A 14285-nucleotide genomic window follows, 5' to 3' on the forward strand; every position below is an offset into this window, starting at 1 on the left:
CAAATTATTTTCTAGTATTATTTGAAAGCGTTGGTTGGTAGTTTATTTAATTGTGTTTTTGAAAATTAAACACTATGGTTTATTCCATTGCGGAAAAGGTAGACATTATTTGGCATTACTTTATGAACAATAAATGTGCGAATAGAACAGCTCAGTTATTTAATGAACAACATCAAGATCGACATGTCAGGAGGAAGTATGTTCTAGAATTAGTAAAAAAATTTCAAGAGACAAGGAACGTAGCCAATAAAAACGAGAAATTGAAAAACCTATAGTTAATGAAGCTAGGGAAGTTGCAGTTTTGGGACAAGCTCATCTTGATCCTACATTAAGTACAAGGCAGCTGGCATCTGTGTCTGGGATCAATCGAACTAGCATACAAACCATTTTGAAGAAGAATAAATTCCATCCATACAAAACACATTTAGTCCAGGAACTTCATGAGGATGATTATGACCGCCGTTTGCAATTTTGCGAAATAATGAGTGAGCGAGCAGGCAACGATCCACAGTTCCTTTTTAACATCTGTTTTTCTGATGAATGCAGTTTTTTCTTGAACGGGACGGTAAATCGTCATAATTGCCGCTATTGGTCCGATTCAAACCCAAGAGTTTTTCACGAGCTGCATACACAGCAATCGGAAAAATTAAATGTATGGGCTGGAATTTTCGGTGACCGGCTAGTGGGTCCCTTTTTTCTACCTGGTAATTTGACTCTCCAAATGTATTTGCAATTATTGGAAGACGCTATTGACCCTGACTTAACTGATATTATTGAAAATGTTCCAGAGTATAATGAAGAAAATTTGATTTTTCAACAAGACACGATCATCTTTTTGTGGGGATACCTAAAAAGTAAAATCTATAAAACACAGCCAGGCCGCTGGAAGATTTTCGTCAAAGAATCGTCGACGAATGCCGTCGAATCACTCCGGAAATGCTTCGGAATGTGCGCGAACGTTTCGAACAAAATCTTTATTCTTGTATGGANCAGCTTTTGGACTTTGTAAATAGGGCAAATCTACTTGCTGAATAGGACTAGTTGTGGGACGCACAATAGGCCTAATTAGGCCGCAGTGCTATGAGACTTTTAAAGGACCAACCACTAGAAGATGAAGATGATACCTTACGTGGATGATATTCTAATATTTTCACCTAACCCTGAGGATCATTTAAAGCATCTGTAGATTCTGTTTAAAAAATTATCCGAGGCAGGAATGACAATTAAACTTTCAAAATCAAAATTTGATAGGAAAGAAATGTAGTTTTTGGGGCACTTGTTGTCTGCAGAAGATATTCGAGTAAATGAGAATCGGATCAGTGGTATTCAAAACTACCCTCGAAATGTGAAGCAGTTAAAATCTTTTTTAGGTATTATTAATTATGAAAGATGGTACATTCCGAATTTAAGTGAAATTTTGGTACCTCTTCAACGTCTTTTAAAGAAAAATTCTAAATGGAAGTGGACTTCGATAGAACAAGAGAGTTTTGATTTGGTGAAAAAGAAATTTGGAGAGTTAGTTCTTTTAAGACATCCAAATGTGGAAATGAATTTTTACGTGCAAACTGATGCATCAGATTACGCATCAGGGAGTTGTCTGTTTCAGAAGGATCCTGAGACGGATGAAAAATTTATTTTAGCTTTTTATAGCAGGTCACTCAGAGAAGCCGAACTTAATTATGGTATAACCGAGAAAGAAGCACTCGCGGTAGTTGAGTCTCTTCGCCATTGGCGTACATTCTTGTTAGGGCAGCGTATAACGATAATTACCGATCATCAAGTTTTAACCTTTTTGAAATCATGTAAGTTGTTAAATTCTCGATTAACACGTTGGGTTCTTTATATTCAGGAGTTTGATATTGATATCTGTTATATCCCCGGTCGTAGTAATCAAATAGCGGATAGTTTGTCTAGGGATCCTTGTGATAGTGCTAATTTCCCCGGAGTTAAGGATAGAACTATAGAATTAGCTCGGTTTGATTGGATTGAAGTGTGCGCAATCAAGTTGACAGAGTTGGAGAAAAAGGTAAAAATAAATTTTAAGACTCTGAAAGTAGATCAGGAAAATGATTCTTTTTGCAAAAAAGTTTTGGGAGAATTGCAATCGGGAGACAAAGTTCGTTACGTGGACTGGTACTTGATTCATGAGGGATTACTATTTCGGCGTACCCCTACAGGAGATAGTCGACTATGTATTCCTAATGTTATAATTCTAACTAAGTGGACTGTATTTTTTGTTTGATTTAAAATGCTTTATTTTGACTAACTTTACAAGGGTTTTCTTAGAGTAACAACAAATGCATGCCTCGCTCTCAGTCTGTTATCACACACTGACGCTTTTATGCCCTTTCCGCTTGCACCTCGCTTCCCCCCAAGCGACGCACCCGCTGGATGAAACACTCTCGCGGTGCATGCCACGCTGCCAAGTCTAAACACATAAATATGTCATATTCTTGATTTAATAAAACAAGAACATATTGATAATGGTCATTTTGGTGTTCTTTGATGTTAAGTCGATGGTTTTATTGGCCAAGATTTTGTAAGGTTATTCGTCAAGTATTGGCAGTCTTTGTCAAAAGAGTAAAATTTCTCCTAAATGTCATGGTAAGCAGTATAGTGTGTTACATAATCAACCTAGATATTTAGTTTGTCTAGATATTATGGGTCCTTTACCTAAGTCTAGAGGAGGTGTTGCGTATTTGTTGGCCGTGATCGACGCGTTTTCTAAATATGTTTCTTTATATGCGTTAAAAAAATGTATGTATGTATATGAAGTATTTTGAAATGGTTAGTAAATGATTATTTTCCAAGAGTTGGGAAGCCTCACGCTCTATTATCGGATAATGCTACGTATTTTTGCAGTAAACTTTGGAAAAAAACTTTGAAAGATAGTCATATTAAAGAGATACATTCAAGTTCTTATTTCCCCGAAGGAAATATGACGGAGCGGATAAATAAAGAAATTGGTCGATTAATGAGGGCTTATTGCCACGATTCTCATGGTAAATGGGCTCATAAATTGAAAGAAGTGGAAGGATACTTAAATAGGGTTATTCATGGTTCCACGGGATATTCTCCTGAAGAATTATATTTTGGTCGTGAGCAGACGTCTGGGGTTGTCTCGGGTATTTCTTATCCTCATCCTCCGCTAAGATTCGAAGAGCGGATAGAAATAGCGAGGGAGCGTTTACGAACAAAAGCTGAGAAGAGGCAGTCTCGATATGTCGGTAGGAAGGAAACAGATTTTAATGAGGGGGATAAAGTTCTTGTGCGAAATCATTTACAGTCTTCTTCTGAAGAACATCAGATTAAGAAATTTTTTCTGATATACAAGGGTCCTTGTACGGTTGTTCGAAGACATGAAAATAATTCCTATCTTATTGAGGAAGATGCTACGGGTCTTTCTCTGGGAAAACACAATGTGGTGAATTTAAAACCGTATTATATGGATTTAGATGAATTATAGATAAACTGTTTCAGTTTCTAGTATACAAGTTGTAGTAATTTAGAAAATGTTTTGGGTTATTAGTTTTTCTCAAATTAAAAAAAAAAATTAATTTAATTTTTGATATTATTTTTCGTTTTTATTTAAGAAAAAGAGGGGGTGATGGGCTAGATCCCGTTATTTGAACCACCCTTTTTATTCTTGTCATTAGTTTTAAGCATTAGACCTAAGAGAACGGAGATGTTGTGTGTGTTGCGGAAGTGGTGGTGGGGCTGCAAATAGGGAAGTGGGGTCAAGTAAGTGTGTGGAAAGGGCGAGGCGGAAAAGGTCGGGAATGCGGGAGGAGAGATAGGTGGTTGCCCGAGTAGAATAGACGTAAAATATTTTACCTGGTGAAAACGGGTACGATTTCGTAAGATCGGAGAGAAGATTGGGGAGCACAGCGTAAAGGTTTTGGATAGGGGACTGTTGGATAGCGTAGGACAGTCAACCCCAAAAGTCCAAAGTTTTATGAGTACCGTGGAGGAGATACGGGATTGCTGGCCCGCTATCTGTGAGTGAGAGGAGTTGAAGAAGAGTTTGTTTAACTGTATCCAGACCCACTCTTGTATTTTTGGGAAGGTGCGAATAAGAAACACACAAAAAAGTGAGTAGTTACTTTATTCTGCTGATGGGCATCGAAGAGTATTGTAGTGCTTGTGAAGCGGTTTTCGACTAAAGTTTGAACAAAAGTTCTTTTTTGATTTCGTTTGTATTAATTATTGGTGTACAATAAAAAAAAGTAGCATTAGTGTACAATAAATCTGTTTTTCTCTCTTTTCTTTCCAAGAAAAGTACCTGCCTGAAAAAGAGTAGAACTAACTCAAGCTGTCCGACTCAGCACAATACAAAAATGTTTATAAAATTATGAACAATCAGTCTATTCAGCGTTTTGGGACACGCACACTGGCCTTGGCGTTCCAGCCACCATCGCTCGGTCTGTCTTTCCCGCTCTTCATAATATTTCGGCCATCCTGTATATTCCCGTCTTCGGGAATTCCTTGGCCCTGACCTAGAAACGGAACTTAGCGGCAGTATACTTTTTCGAACATATTTATTGTTGAGGATTTGATATCAAGTTCAAGATAATCATTTAGTCAGCATGAATGTGAAAATATGTGCTGTGCCTTGCCATTCGTCATTTGATAGATCTATACTTCTGTTACACAATCTATATACCACGCCCGCAATACGCTTTATCACCGGTACGTCGGGGCAGGCTCCTGCCCACTAAACCAAATAACGTCGCAAAATCGTGATAATGTCATCACACTCTATGTTGGCAGTCATATCACAATCACGTCATAAAATGCTTAATGTCCGCAGGCAGCCACGTCCCAAAAGTGACTAACCTAATTGTCACTTTGTTACCACTTCAAAATCACACATTTGTGACAGAAATCCAGTAGCAGGAATGATATTTATTAAACTAAATATTGACACCACTTTATCAAGATTTGTACTCCATATATGATCTCTTTATTGATATAATTATGATCAATATATGTCAATTTTGTAATATATATATATATATATNCAAGAAACGAAGACAACGACACACACACACACATACACACACACCCCCCATACCCTCCTTACGTATCCCTTCCCGCGCTAGCCTAATGGCCACCTTAGCAAAGCGCATCCCAGGCTGCATAGCCGCACTACCCTACCCAGCCATACCACACACAAACATGACACCACCCCCGGGGTTTACACAGACGAGCCGGCGAAGCAAGAAGAGTGCCATAAGAAAGGGCCCTAGCCGGCGGGGCCCAGCCAGGACAAAAGGAGGTCCCACAAAGCGCCTTGCATTTGCGGTCGGAGTTGACGACGGATGGGGCCCACCTACGAAGGCTGTCCAGGCCTTGATAACACTATTTATATTTTCTTATTTATCTAAGCATTTCCCAATATTATTATTTCCTATTTAGTAAAAAATGTTTTCTGCCAAAATATGTGTTTCTGTTTTGAGTAAACATTTTCAAATACAGGTAGAACACTACCGTAAAAAGTGGAATATCCGAACGTACCTCTTATATTTGGCATTTGCATTTGATAAACTTATATTTGGCATTTGCATTTGATAAACAAGGTTAGTTTTCACTTTGGCAAAAGAACATTATTTATTTTAAAAAAATGACTGGGGCGTATTGTAGCGTAAAAGGTTGCAAAAAATACGCGCCTCAGATTCGTAATGAAGACATATCATTTCATAATTTCCCAAAAGACGATAATTTAAAACAACAGTGGATAGATTTCTGCCAGCGAGGAAAAAACTGGATCCCAAAACAGTATTCCAAAATTTGTTCTCGCCACTTCAACACAGAAGATTTCGAGGCGAATTATATGTGGGAATTATTAAATATATCCACAAAACGAAGGTTACATAACAATAGTTAGTTGAGTGATATTTTTTTTACTTGCTTTCTGACATACCTACATTTTTGTTACAGCTGTCCCATCACGACGCGAAAATAGTGAAGAGGAAGACGTTGAAGAAATTATATTAGAATACACTAATTGCGGTAAGTAGATATAGTGTGTAGTCTCCATGACCCTCATACAGTAAAGTGGATCCGGCATTATCTATGATTTTTTTTAGGTGAAGATAGACTGCAGGGAAATTTCAAGATAGTCGACATTGATAAAATCAAAAGCGAAGATTTGGAGGACAAAGTGGGTATAAAACCTTTAGAAGAAATTGACACTCTCCGCAAGGAAGTTGCGAATTTAAAGAGAAAAACTGAGGAACAACAAGAAACCATCCATAAAATGAAGTCACTTAATGAAAGCTTAGCCAAAGATTTGCATAATGAAAGACATAGGAATCTGTACTTGAAAAATAAGTTAAATTTGCTAGAGAAGGAGGTGAAAGAAGTATCGCAACAGAAATTTGTAGGAAATGGTGTTAGTCAAAATCAAATTTTGTTAATTGTGACCAATGACAAGAAAGATAAATCAAGTGCGTAAATAGTAACATTCAAAATTGAGGGTTATGACGTATATATTGTTCGCTTAGAATTACAATAGTGAATGGATATGGTTGGAAAATCAGTAATGATTAGATTTTTATGAAATCTTTTTCACTTGAAGTGTGCAAAAAATTTCTAGAAAAATTTTGATTTTATTATTGAGCAGTGTAGTTTTTAATGATAATATTGATTTAGGAAAAAATGGCTACATTTATCTTGCGGGGCTCGATTCTCTCTAAAAGGGGGATTGAGTACGATGTATCTCATTCTTGATAACATATTATATCTTTGTTATTGTTAAAGGTAGAAAGTTGCTGTTTTTGGTAAATGTTGGCCTATATTTTTAAAGAATTTTTTTTATTTGTTTCAGAGTTGTAGCTAAAAAAATAAAAAAAATTATATTCTACATGTCCTACTTTTTCATCACAGTTGTTTTTTATTTGGGATTGTAGCATATTTTTTTTTATAAATTTCATGGTTTCAAACCTACAAATTAGTTACATTAATTTTTCATGAAAACCATAGCTAGCCAAGGTCTAGTTAAAAAGAGAGTGTTCTGTTTCCACAAATGTATAGTTTGTCATACTTATCTAAAATATGTTATAAACAAAAATAATTATTGCCAATAATTTCTTTTAATCAAAGTAAAATGTACATTCTCAATTATTATTGTTCGTTATTCAACTCTCTAATTCTAACTCTTGTCCTTCTTTTCTATTCCTATATCCAACTACCTTGTTTATACTGGGCTAGATCCCGTTATTTGAACCACCCTTTTTATTCTTGTCATTAGTTTTAAGCATTAGACCTAAGAGAACGGAGATGTGTGTGTTGCGGCAGTGGTGGTGGGGCTGCAAATAGGGAAGTGGGGTCAAGTAAGTGTGTGGAAAGGGCGAGGCGGAAAAGGTCGGGAATGCGGGAGGAGAGATAGGTGGTTGCCCGAGTAGAGCAGACGTAAATTTCCAGCTTTACCTGGTGAAAACGGGTACGATTTCGTAAGATCGGAGAGAAGATTGGGGAGCACAGCGTAAAGGTTTTGGATAGGGGAAAGTTTTATGAGTACCGTGGAGGAGATACGGGATTGCTGGCCTGCTATCTGTGAGTGAGAGGAGTTGAAAAAGAGTTTGTTTAACTGTATCCAGACCCACTCTTGTATTTTTGGGAAGGTGCGAGTAAGAAACACAAAAAAGTGAGTAGTTACTTTATTCTGCTGATGGGCATCGAAGAGTATTGTAGTGCTTGTGAAGCGGTTTTCGATTAAGTTTGAACAAAAGTTATTTTTTGATTTCGTTTGAATTAATTATTGGTGTACAATAAAAAAAGTAGCATTAGTGTACAATAAATCTGTTTTTCTCTCTTTTCTTTCCAAGAAAAGAACCTCCCTGAAAAAGAGTAGAACTAACTCAAGCTGTCCGACTCAGCACAACATGGCGCTCAACTTAAGGCTTAAAATATATATAGACTGCATTTGTTTTACTGTATATTTCAATTTATGTAAGTGGTCAAATAACGTAGTCATGGCACAATCAAAACGTTACTATTTACGGTTTTTGACGCGGGAGGAATGTGACCCTGCAGGTGCAGAGTTACTAGGGGGAGATGACGTGTCTAAGGGACAAGAAAACGATTTATTAGAAACAGAAAATGTAAATAAAAAAGAGCATGAATTTTCTGATTCAGGAATAGAATTTAAACATAAACAGGAAAATTTAAATACAGAAAAATTGCTAGAGATGTTTATCAAACAATCTTTACAATCTCAAAATGAAAATTAGCAAATATTAAAACAAATTTCACAACAGCAGCAACTTATGCAGCAATCTTTACAGGTTCAAACCGAAAATAAACTTTTGCTATTACAATTTTTTGAACATTCGGTGCAAACTCAGAAAATAAATTATTGTTGACTCAAGTTATAAATAAGCCGTCACAAAATTTAGAAGAAAAATCTAGTAGTAGTATAGAAAAAGAAAAAGATCATGACTCTGGTTTACATTATAAATTTTCTGTAAATAAATCTCAAAACGAGATATTTGAGAAAAAAACAGGACCGGTTTCAAATAATTCTTATTTAAATGATTTTTTTTTGTTAGGTGGTAAAGATTTAAAGTTTAATCCTAAAGGTCAAGGTCAAGGGCAGGGTAGATTTGGGACCTTCTGATGAAGATCAGGAGGGACCAAAATCTGTATTATCTGGTCAAATTCCAGGTAATACAAGCGAACATTCAGCACAGTAGAGCGGCATCTGCTGCTCTCTGTGCCAGTGTGGCGCGCGTAAATGCGGATTTAGCTTNATTTATCGTACTCATATATTACGGGGAATGTCGCATACAAAGTTCATATAACACATTAACATTAACCGCAGACACGGAAATGGTCCGGCTTAATCCCAGGCGAGGCAACGACCAACTTCACGCGTAAGGACGAAGGCTGTCCTTCATCGCCGGTACCACGTGACCGCTTCCGCTGACGCAGCTACGTTTCCTGCTTTGTTGCCAACACACCACATTATTATAAAAAGCTCGTGTGACGGTCAAACTAGTCAAACTTTGTACTTCATCAGCTTGAGAAGCCATTACACATACCCGCTTGTTGCGCGTTTGAGACAACTATATAAACTGTCTACTCATCTATCTGAGACAAATTTTTACTGATATTTTAATTACAATGTGTTTTGCTGCAGTATTTTGGTTCTCACAAGTATTAGGCACTCAGTTCTATTGGTTCCGTTAGCAATATTTCTCATAGTGTGTTTTGGGCATTTCAATTAAAAATTATGAAATGTAATAACCTCACGTTAATTCTTATTAGTTAGATGACATGGAAAACCCAGTATTTTGAAATAAATGTTTCTCAATAGCTTATTGTTGATAACTAAATTTATAAAAAATATCTTTTTAAAGTGAATACAATTTAGTGATAATCCTTGCTATAATATTTTGACACTTAAATCATTTCCTATATTCTGTATTTTTAAAACCAACCCGAAAACAAAAAATTAGTGACAACTATGGTTTATATATACATGGTTTATGGATTTTCTTTTTTTCCTCTGCTCCCCGTAGCGGAAAAAAATCCTTTACTATTCGTTCAAATTCAAAGTCAGAAGTAGCAGGGAATACTCTTCTCACAGTACCTGAAAAGAATTACAAATTATAAATTTTCCCTATTTCAAAGATTTTGTATTTTTTTACAAATTTATTTTGATGTAACTAAATTGAAGTTAAAATTTTGAGTTGGACTATTTGGAATATATCACAGAATTTATATGAGGAAACAACTGATCTATACACTGGTAGGTGTGTTTTTTTTTAAACAAAAATCAATCAACCTCTGTAAGAAAAGCATTGATATCTTATTAATCTTCTGAATTGGAAAACAATGTATAATCAAAAAAGAAATATATATTCTCAGAAGATGGATTTATGACCAGTAATTATGAATAATCGGCAAGAAAATTACAATACCCACACCTCTCGTTTTATAAAATTTTAATGAGTAGCATGTAAATCTACTTTATTCTTATCACACATCTAACCTTTATTTCCTACAAACAAGCAACAAAAAGTATTAACTTACTCCTTATTTCTTCAATGGTTATCAATCCCTGAATTTTAAAATTTCCTTTTAACCCTGTCCATGAGCATTGTGCTGCCAAATCATCATTAAATATTTTAGATAAACACCTTCTTGACAACTTGTCCGCATCGCTTCCTCCCACAATCTGAAGGACATTTCTCTAAAAACAATTATTAGAAATAATGTGTTTAAATTTACAGAAAATAAGTTTACCAATTGTATTACAAAATTTTCCTGATTTCTCAGTCTTTCCTCAAATCTATTTTTAATTTATAAAAAATTATTAGTTTGAAAAATAAAAATTTAAATCTTAATTCCTAATTTAAACCAGAAAAAATACGAGGAAGCCCAGTGTTTGTATTAGTTTTTGGCTCCAAATCTAGTAAATATTTTGTAACTCCAAAGGCTTTGAGTATACATATTTTATCTATGTTTAAAGGTAGCCATATTGCTTTATTATGCAAATGCGAGTAAAATGTAAATAATGTTCCCTGAAATGTTCCCTGAAGATCAATTTACAAAACCTTAGATTGTTATCCTTTAGTAATATTACGCTTCTTAAGTAGTCAAAGTTACTCAATTCATAATTCTGTCATTTACTAAGAGAAAATTATATTTTATACTTACGTTGTAAATAAAAATCAAGCTACACAGATCACGAACACAGAACACTCAAAGTGCAAGTGCCGGCTCGGGGGCTCGCCGGTTGGCGATTTCACCAATCACGTTTAATTGTCTCCCGATGTCATTGGCGCGAAATTCAAAATTTGATATGTGCATAGTTTCTTTAAATGAAACAAATAAAGTTGTAATTTTCATTTGAATATAAAATCATAGTTTTAAGATTCTCAACTAAAGTTGTGAGAAATGATTCTTAAATTAGTGTTTTTACGGTCATATTATCTCTCACTAGTTGGTATGAGATTGAATACTTCAAAGTGACTGAATTTTCAGTTATTTATTTCGATTCGTGGATTGGTGTGAAATGTGACTAAAATGTGAGTGATTTTTCTGTTTGATAATTCCACGTTTACAAACTACACATGAAAATGATGTGGTGTTTGTGACGTGTAATATCACCACTAAAATATGAGTCGCCATAGTGTTGTAAAAATAAAATGTGGCTTAATGTACCGTCACAACCACATGTTGCTATGCCAGTCACAAAATCCACTAGAATGTGAGTGGCTATGAAGTGGTTGTGGCAGTTTGTGTTTACTGGGTGGCCAGGGCATCCAATCGACATACAAGCAACAAAGAACGCATTGTCTATTTATACTTCATTCATTTGCATTCTTAAACTCTGAACACAGGCTCCCTTTATAGTCGTCCTGCCCGACTATCACCCCCAATATTTCTATGTTTTCGTTGATTGTCACAGGTTACCTTTTAAGTCGTCCTGTCCGACTATCACCACCAATATATTGTATGTTTTCGTTGACTATCACAGGTTACCTTTTAAGTCGTCCTGTCCGACTATTACCACCAATATATTGTATGTTTTCGTTNTTTTTTAGTTATTATTTTATTTGAGTAAATTTAAATGGTAACAAGGAATAAACAAAACATCGAGGATTTTATTTTTGTGCTTACTTTTGTTCTACACGTTTTACTTTTAAAGATTTCAGTACCTAAAAACGCCAGAAATTTCACTATTTCTCGGCGAGGAATATGGCCACCTTAAGCAAATGCGAGTAAAATGTAAATAATGTTCCCTGAAGATCAATTTACAAAACCTTAGATTTTTATCCTTTAGTAATATTACGCTTCTTAAGTAGTCAAAGTTACTCAATTCATAATTATGTCATTTACTAAGAGAAAATTGTATTTTATACTTACGTTGTAAATAAAAATCAAGCTACACAGATCACGAACACTCAATGCACTCAACACAATGCAAACTGCAAGTGCACTGTGCAAGTGCCGACTCGAGGGCTCGCCGGTTGGCGATTCCACCAATCACGTTTAATTGTCTCCCGATGTCATTGGCACGAAATTCAAAATTTGATATGTACATAGTTTCTTTAAATGAAACAAATAAAGTTGTAATTTTCATTTGAATATAAAATCATAGTTTTAAGATTCTCAACTAAAGTTGTGAGAAATGATTCTTAAATTAGTGTTTTTACGGTCATATATTATCTCTCACTAGTTGCTATGAGATTGAATACTTCNCATAGTTTCTTTAAATGAAACAAATAAAGTTGTAATTTTCATTTGAATATAAAATCATAGTTTTAAGATTCTCAACTAAAGTTGTGAGAAATGATTCTTAAATTAGTGTTTTTACGGTCATATATTATCTCTCACTAGTTGCTATGAGATTGAATACTTCAAAGTGATTGAATTTTCAGTTATTTATTTCGATTCGTGGATTGGTGTGAAATGTGACTAAAATGTGAGTGATTTTTCTGTTGGATAAGTCCACGTTTACAAACTACACATGAAAATGATGTGGTGTTTGTGACGTGTAATATCACCACTAAAATATGAGTCGCCATAGTGTTGTAAAAATAAAATGTGGCTTAATGTACCGTCACAACCACATGTTGCTATGCCAGTCACAAAATCCACTAGAATGTGAGTGGCTATGAAGTGGTTGTGGCAGTTTGTGTTTACTGGGTGGCCAGGGCATCCAATCGACATACAAGCAACAAAGAACGCATTGTCTATTTATACTTCATTCATTTGCATTCTTAAACTCTGAACACAGGCTCCCTTTATAGTCGTCCTGCCCGACTATCACCCCCAATATTTCTATGTTTTCGTTGACTGTCACAGGTTACCTTTTAAGTCGTCCTGTCCGACTATCACCAATATATTATATGTTTTCGTTGACTATCACAGGTTACCTTTTAAGTCGTCCTGTCCGACTAGCTCTATCTTGACATCAAATCCGTTACAACAGAACAACAAAATACATCGTTATAACTTTCCAATAAATCAATTAAAAGTCTTCTCTATCTCTAATATCTCTTTCAGAAGCACTTCTAGAGAGATCGCTGCCTTTTTTTTACAACTTGAGTATGGTCTTAATGAATCAACTGCTACTGAAGTACTGAAATTTTTTTAACCTCTCATGCCTTTCACACTTCTTATTTTATAACGATCACCTTCGAATAATTTTACTATTTTATATGGACCATAAAACTTTTTGTAAAATTTTCTATTTACACCTTTCTCACTACATGAGATACCTCCTCTCCACAAAACCAAGTCACCTTTTTTTATATTTTCTAGGTGCCTTCCTTTTGCGATCATACTGAATTTTAATTTTTCTCGCTACGTTTTTAAGATTACCACAAGCCTTGTCACTTTTATCTCTAAAGTTAACGACTCTCGGTTGTGTTTCTAAATTATTTAATAAATTGCCTCTATACTCAAATAATAGTTCAAATGGCGTAAACTTCGTACTACTGTTCACGGAATTATTTATACCCCAAATGATTTCGGGAATTTTATCATCGCAGTATCTGTCCTCGTCACTATTCATAGTTCTCATTGCATCTAATAAGATTCGATGGAACCTCTCTACCTGACCATTTGCTCTAGGTGTAGCATTCGCAGTTCTGATATGACTGATCTGTTTATCACTTACAAATTCTTTGAAATACCGACTAGTAAAAGCCAACCCATTGTCAGAAATTATGCGTTTAGGGTAACCCAAAAATTCTCCAAAAATTTGCCTCAGATTCTTAATGCTGTCACGGGACGCAAGAAAAATCCAACATTGCACCCCGTGATTTTCTACCAGGGGCCTTTTTGAACAGTAGGCTGCGGCGCACTCGACATCTAGTCCGCAGTCCGACTGCTATTCATTAAATAACCGCCGTGTCGTATTCAACCCTTCGAGCGAGCTTCAGGATTTCAGAACACCCCGTATATTCATAGAAGTCATAATCTTGTACCTACGGATATGCCGGATACCGCTGAATTGGAAAGGAGGCGAAACAAACATATTCACCTACCTTTCCAATCCAAACCGAAAACCCGCCACGGTTGCGAAATCAATCGCCGTCGGCCGGCAAAATGAAAAAGCATCTATAAGAGTCTTCAGACATCGATCCTCCTGGCGATAGCGCTTCCAGAGCGCTAAAGACTAATTTCACCGATGTTTCCAATGTCACCCGCATCGCGACCGATTACGCCTGGGTCTGCCATCCCGGCGCGCAGTGACCACTGCCGCTGCTCTCGCAACCTGCAGTCGAACCCCGGGACGCTTCACGACGACATTTGGAAACAGTCAT

At 35.9% G+C, this 14285-nt stretch overlaps 1 protein-coding gene and 1 long non-coding RNA gene across 3 annotated transcripts; one reads left to right on the forward strand and one right to left on the reverse strand.

Annotated features, from left to right (window-relative positions):
- The first annotated feature begins 5551 nt into the window (after positions 1-5551).
- LOC108915887 (THAP domain-containing protein 6) lies at positions 5552-7126 on the forward strand. The gene is made up of 3 exons (XM_018722039.1): positions 5552-5882; positions 5941-6012; positions 6090-7126. The coding sequence occupies exons 1-3, from the start codon at positions 5624-5626 to the stop codon at positions 6455-6457; spliced, it is 699 nt and encodes a 232-aa protein (XP_018577555.1). The 5' UTR covers positions 5552-5623; the 3' UTR covers positions 6458-7126.
- A 1662-nt stretch (positions 7127-8788) lies between these two features.
- On the reverse strand, positions 8789-11943 carry LOC108915888. 2 transcript variants are annotated; one of them, XR_001964745.2, is made up of 3 exons: positions 11878-11943; positions 10039-10198; positions 8789-9595 (listed from the first exon to the last, which is right to left on the reverse strand). It is a non-coding gene; the product is annotated as an uncharacterized LOC108915888 (long non-coding RNA). The 2 variants fall into 2 exon arrangements; XR_001964746.2 differs by lacking the exon at positions 11878-11943 and adding an exon at positions 10252-10299.
- Positions 11944-14285: the final 2342 nt, after the last annotated feature.

The sequence above is a fragment of the Anoplophora glabripennis genome, unplaced genomic scaffold (assembly GCF_000390285.2).
Source record: "Anoplophora glabripennis isolate ALB-LARVAE unplaced genomic scaffold, Agla_2.0 scaffold2150, whole genome shotgun sequence".
Lineage (NCBI taxonomy): Eukaryota > Metazoa > Arthropoda > Insecta > Coleoptera > Cerambycidae > Anoplophora > Anoplophora glabripennis.

Excerpts from the sequence above, each read along its gene's own strand:
- LOC108915887 (XM_018722039.1), top strand. The coding sequence starts at position 5,624 with ATGACTGGGGCGTATTGTAGCGTAAAAGGTTGCAAAAAATACGCGCCT. Across the intron at positions 5,883-5,940 it reads ACGAAGGTTACATAACAATA|CTGTCCCATCACGACGCGAA; the intron begins GTTAGTTGAGTG and ends TTTTTGTTACAG. Across the intron at positions 6,013-6,089 it reads ATTAGAATACACTAATTGCG|GTGAAGATAGACTGCAGGGA; the intron begins GTAAGTAGATAT and ends GATTTTTTTTAG.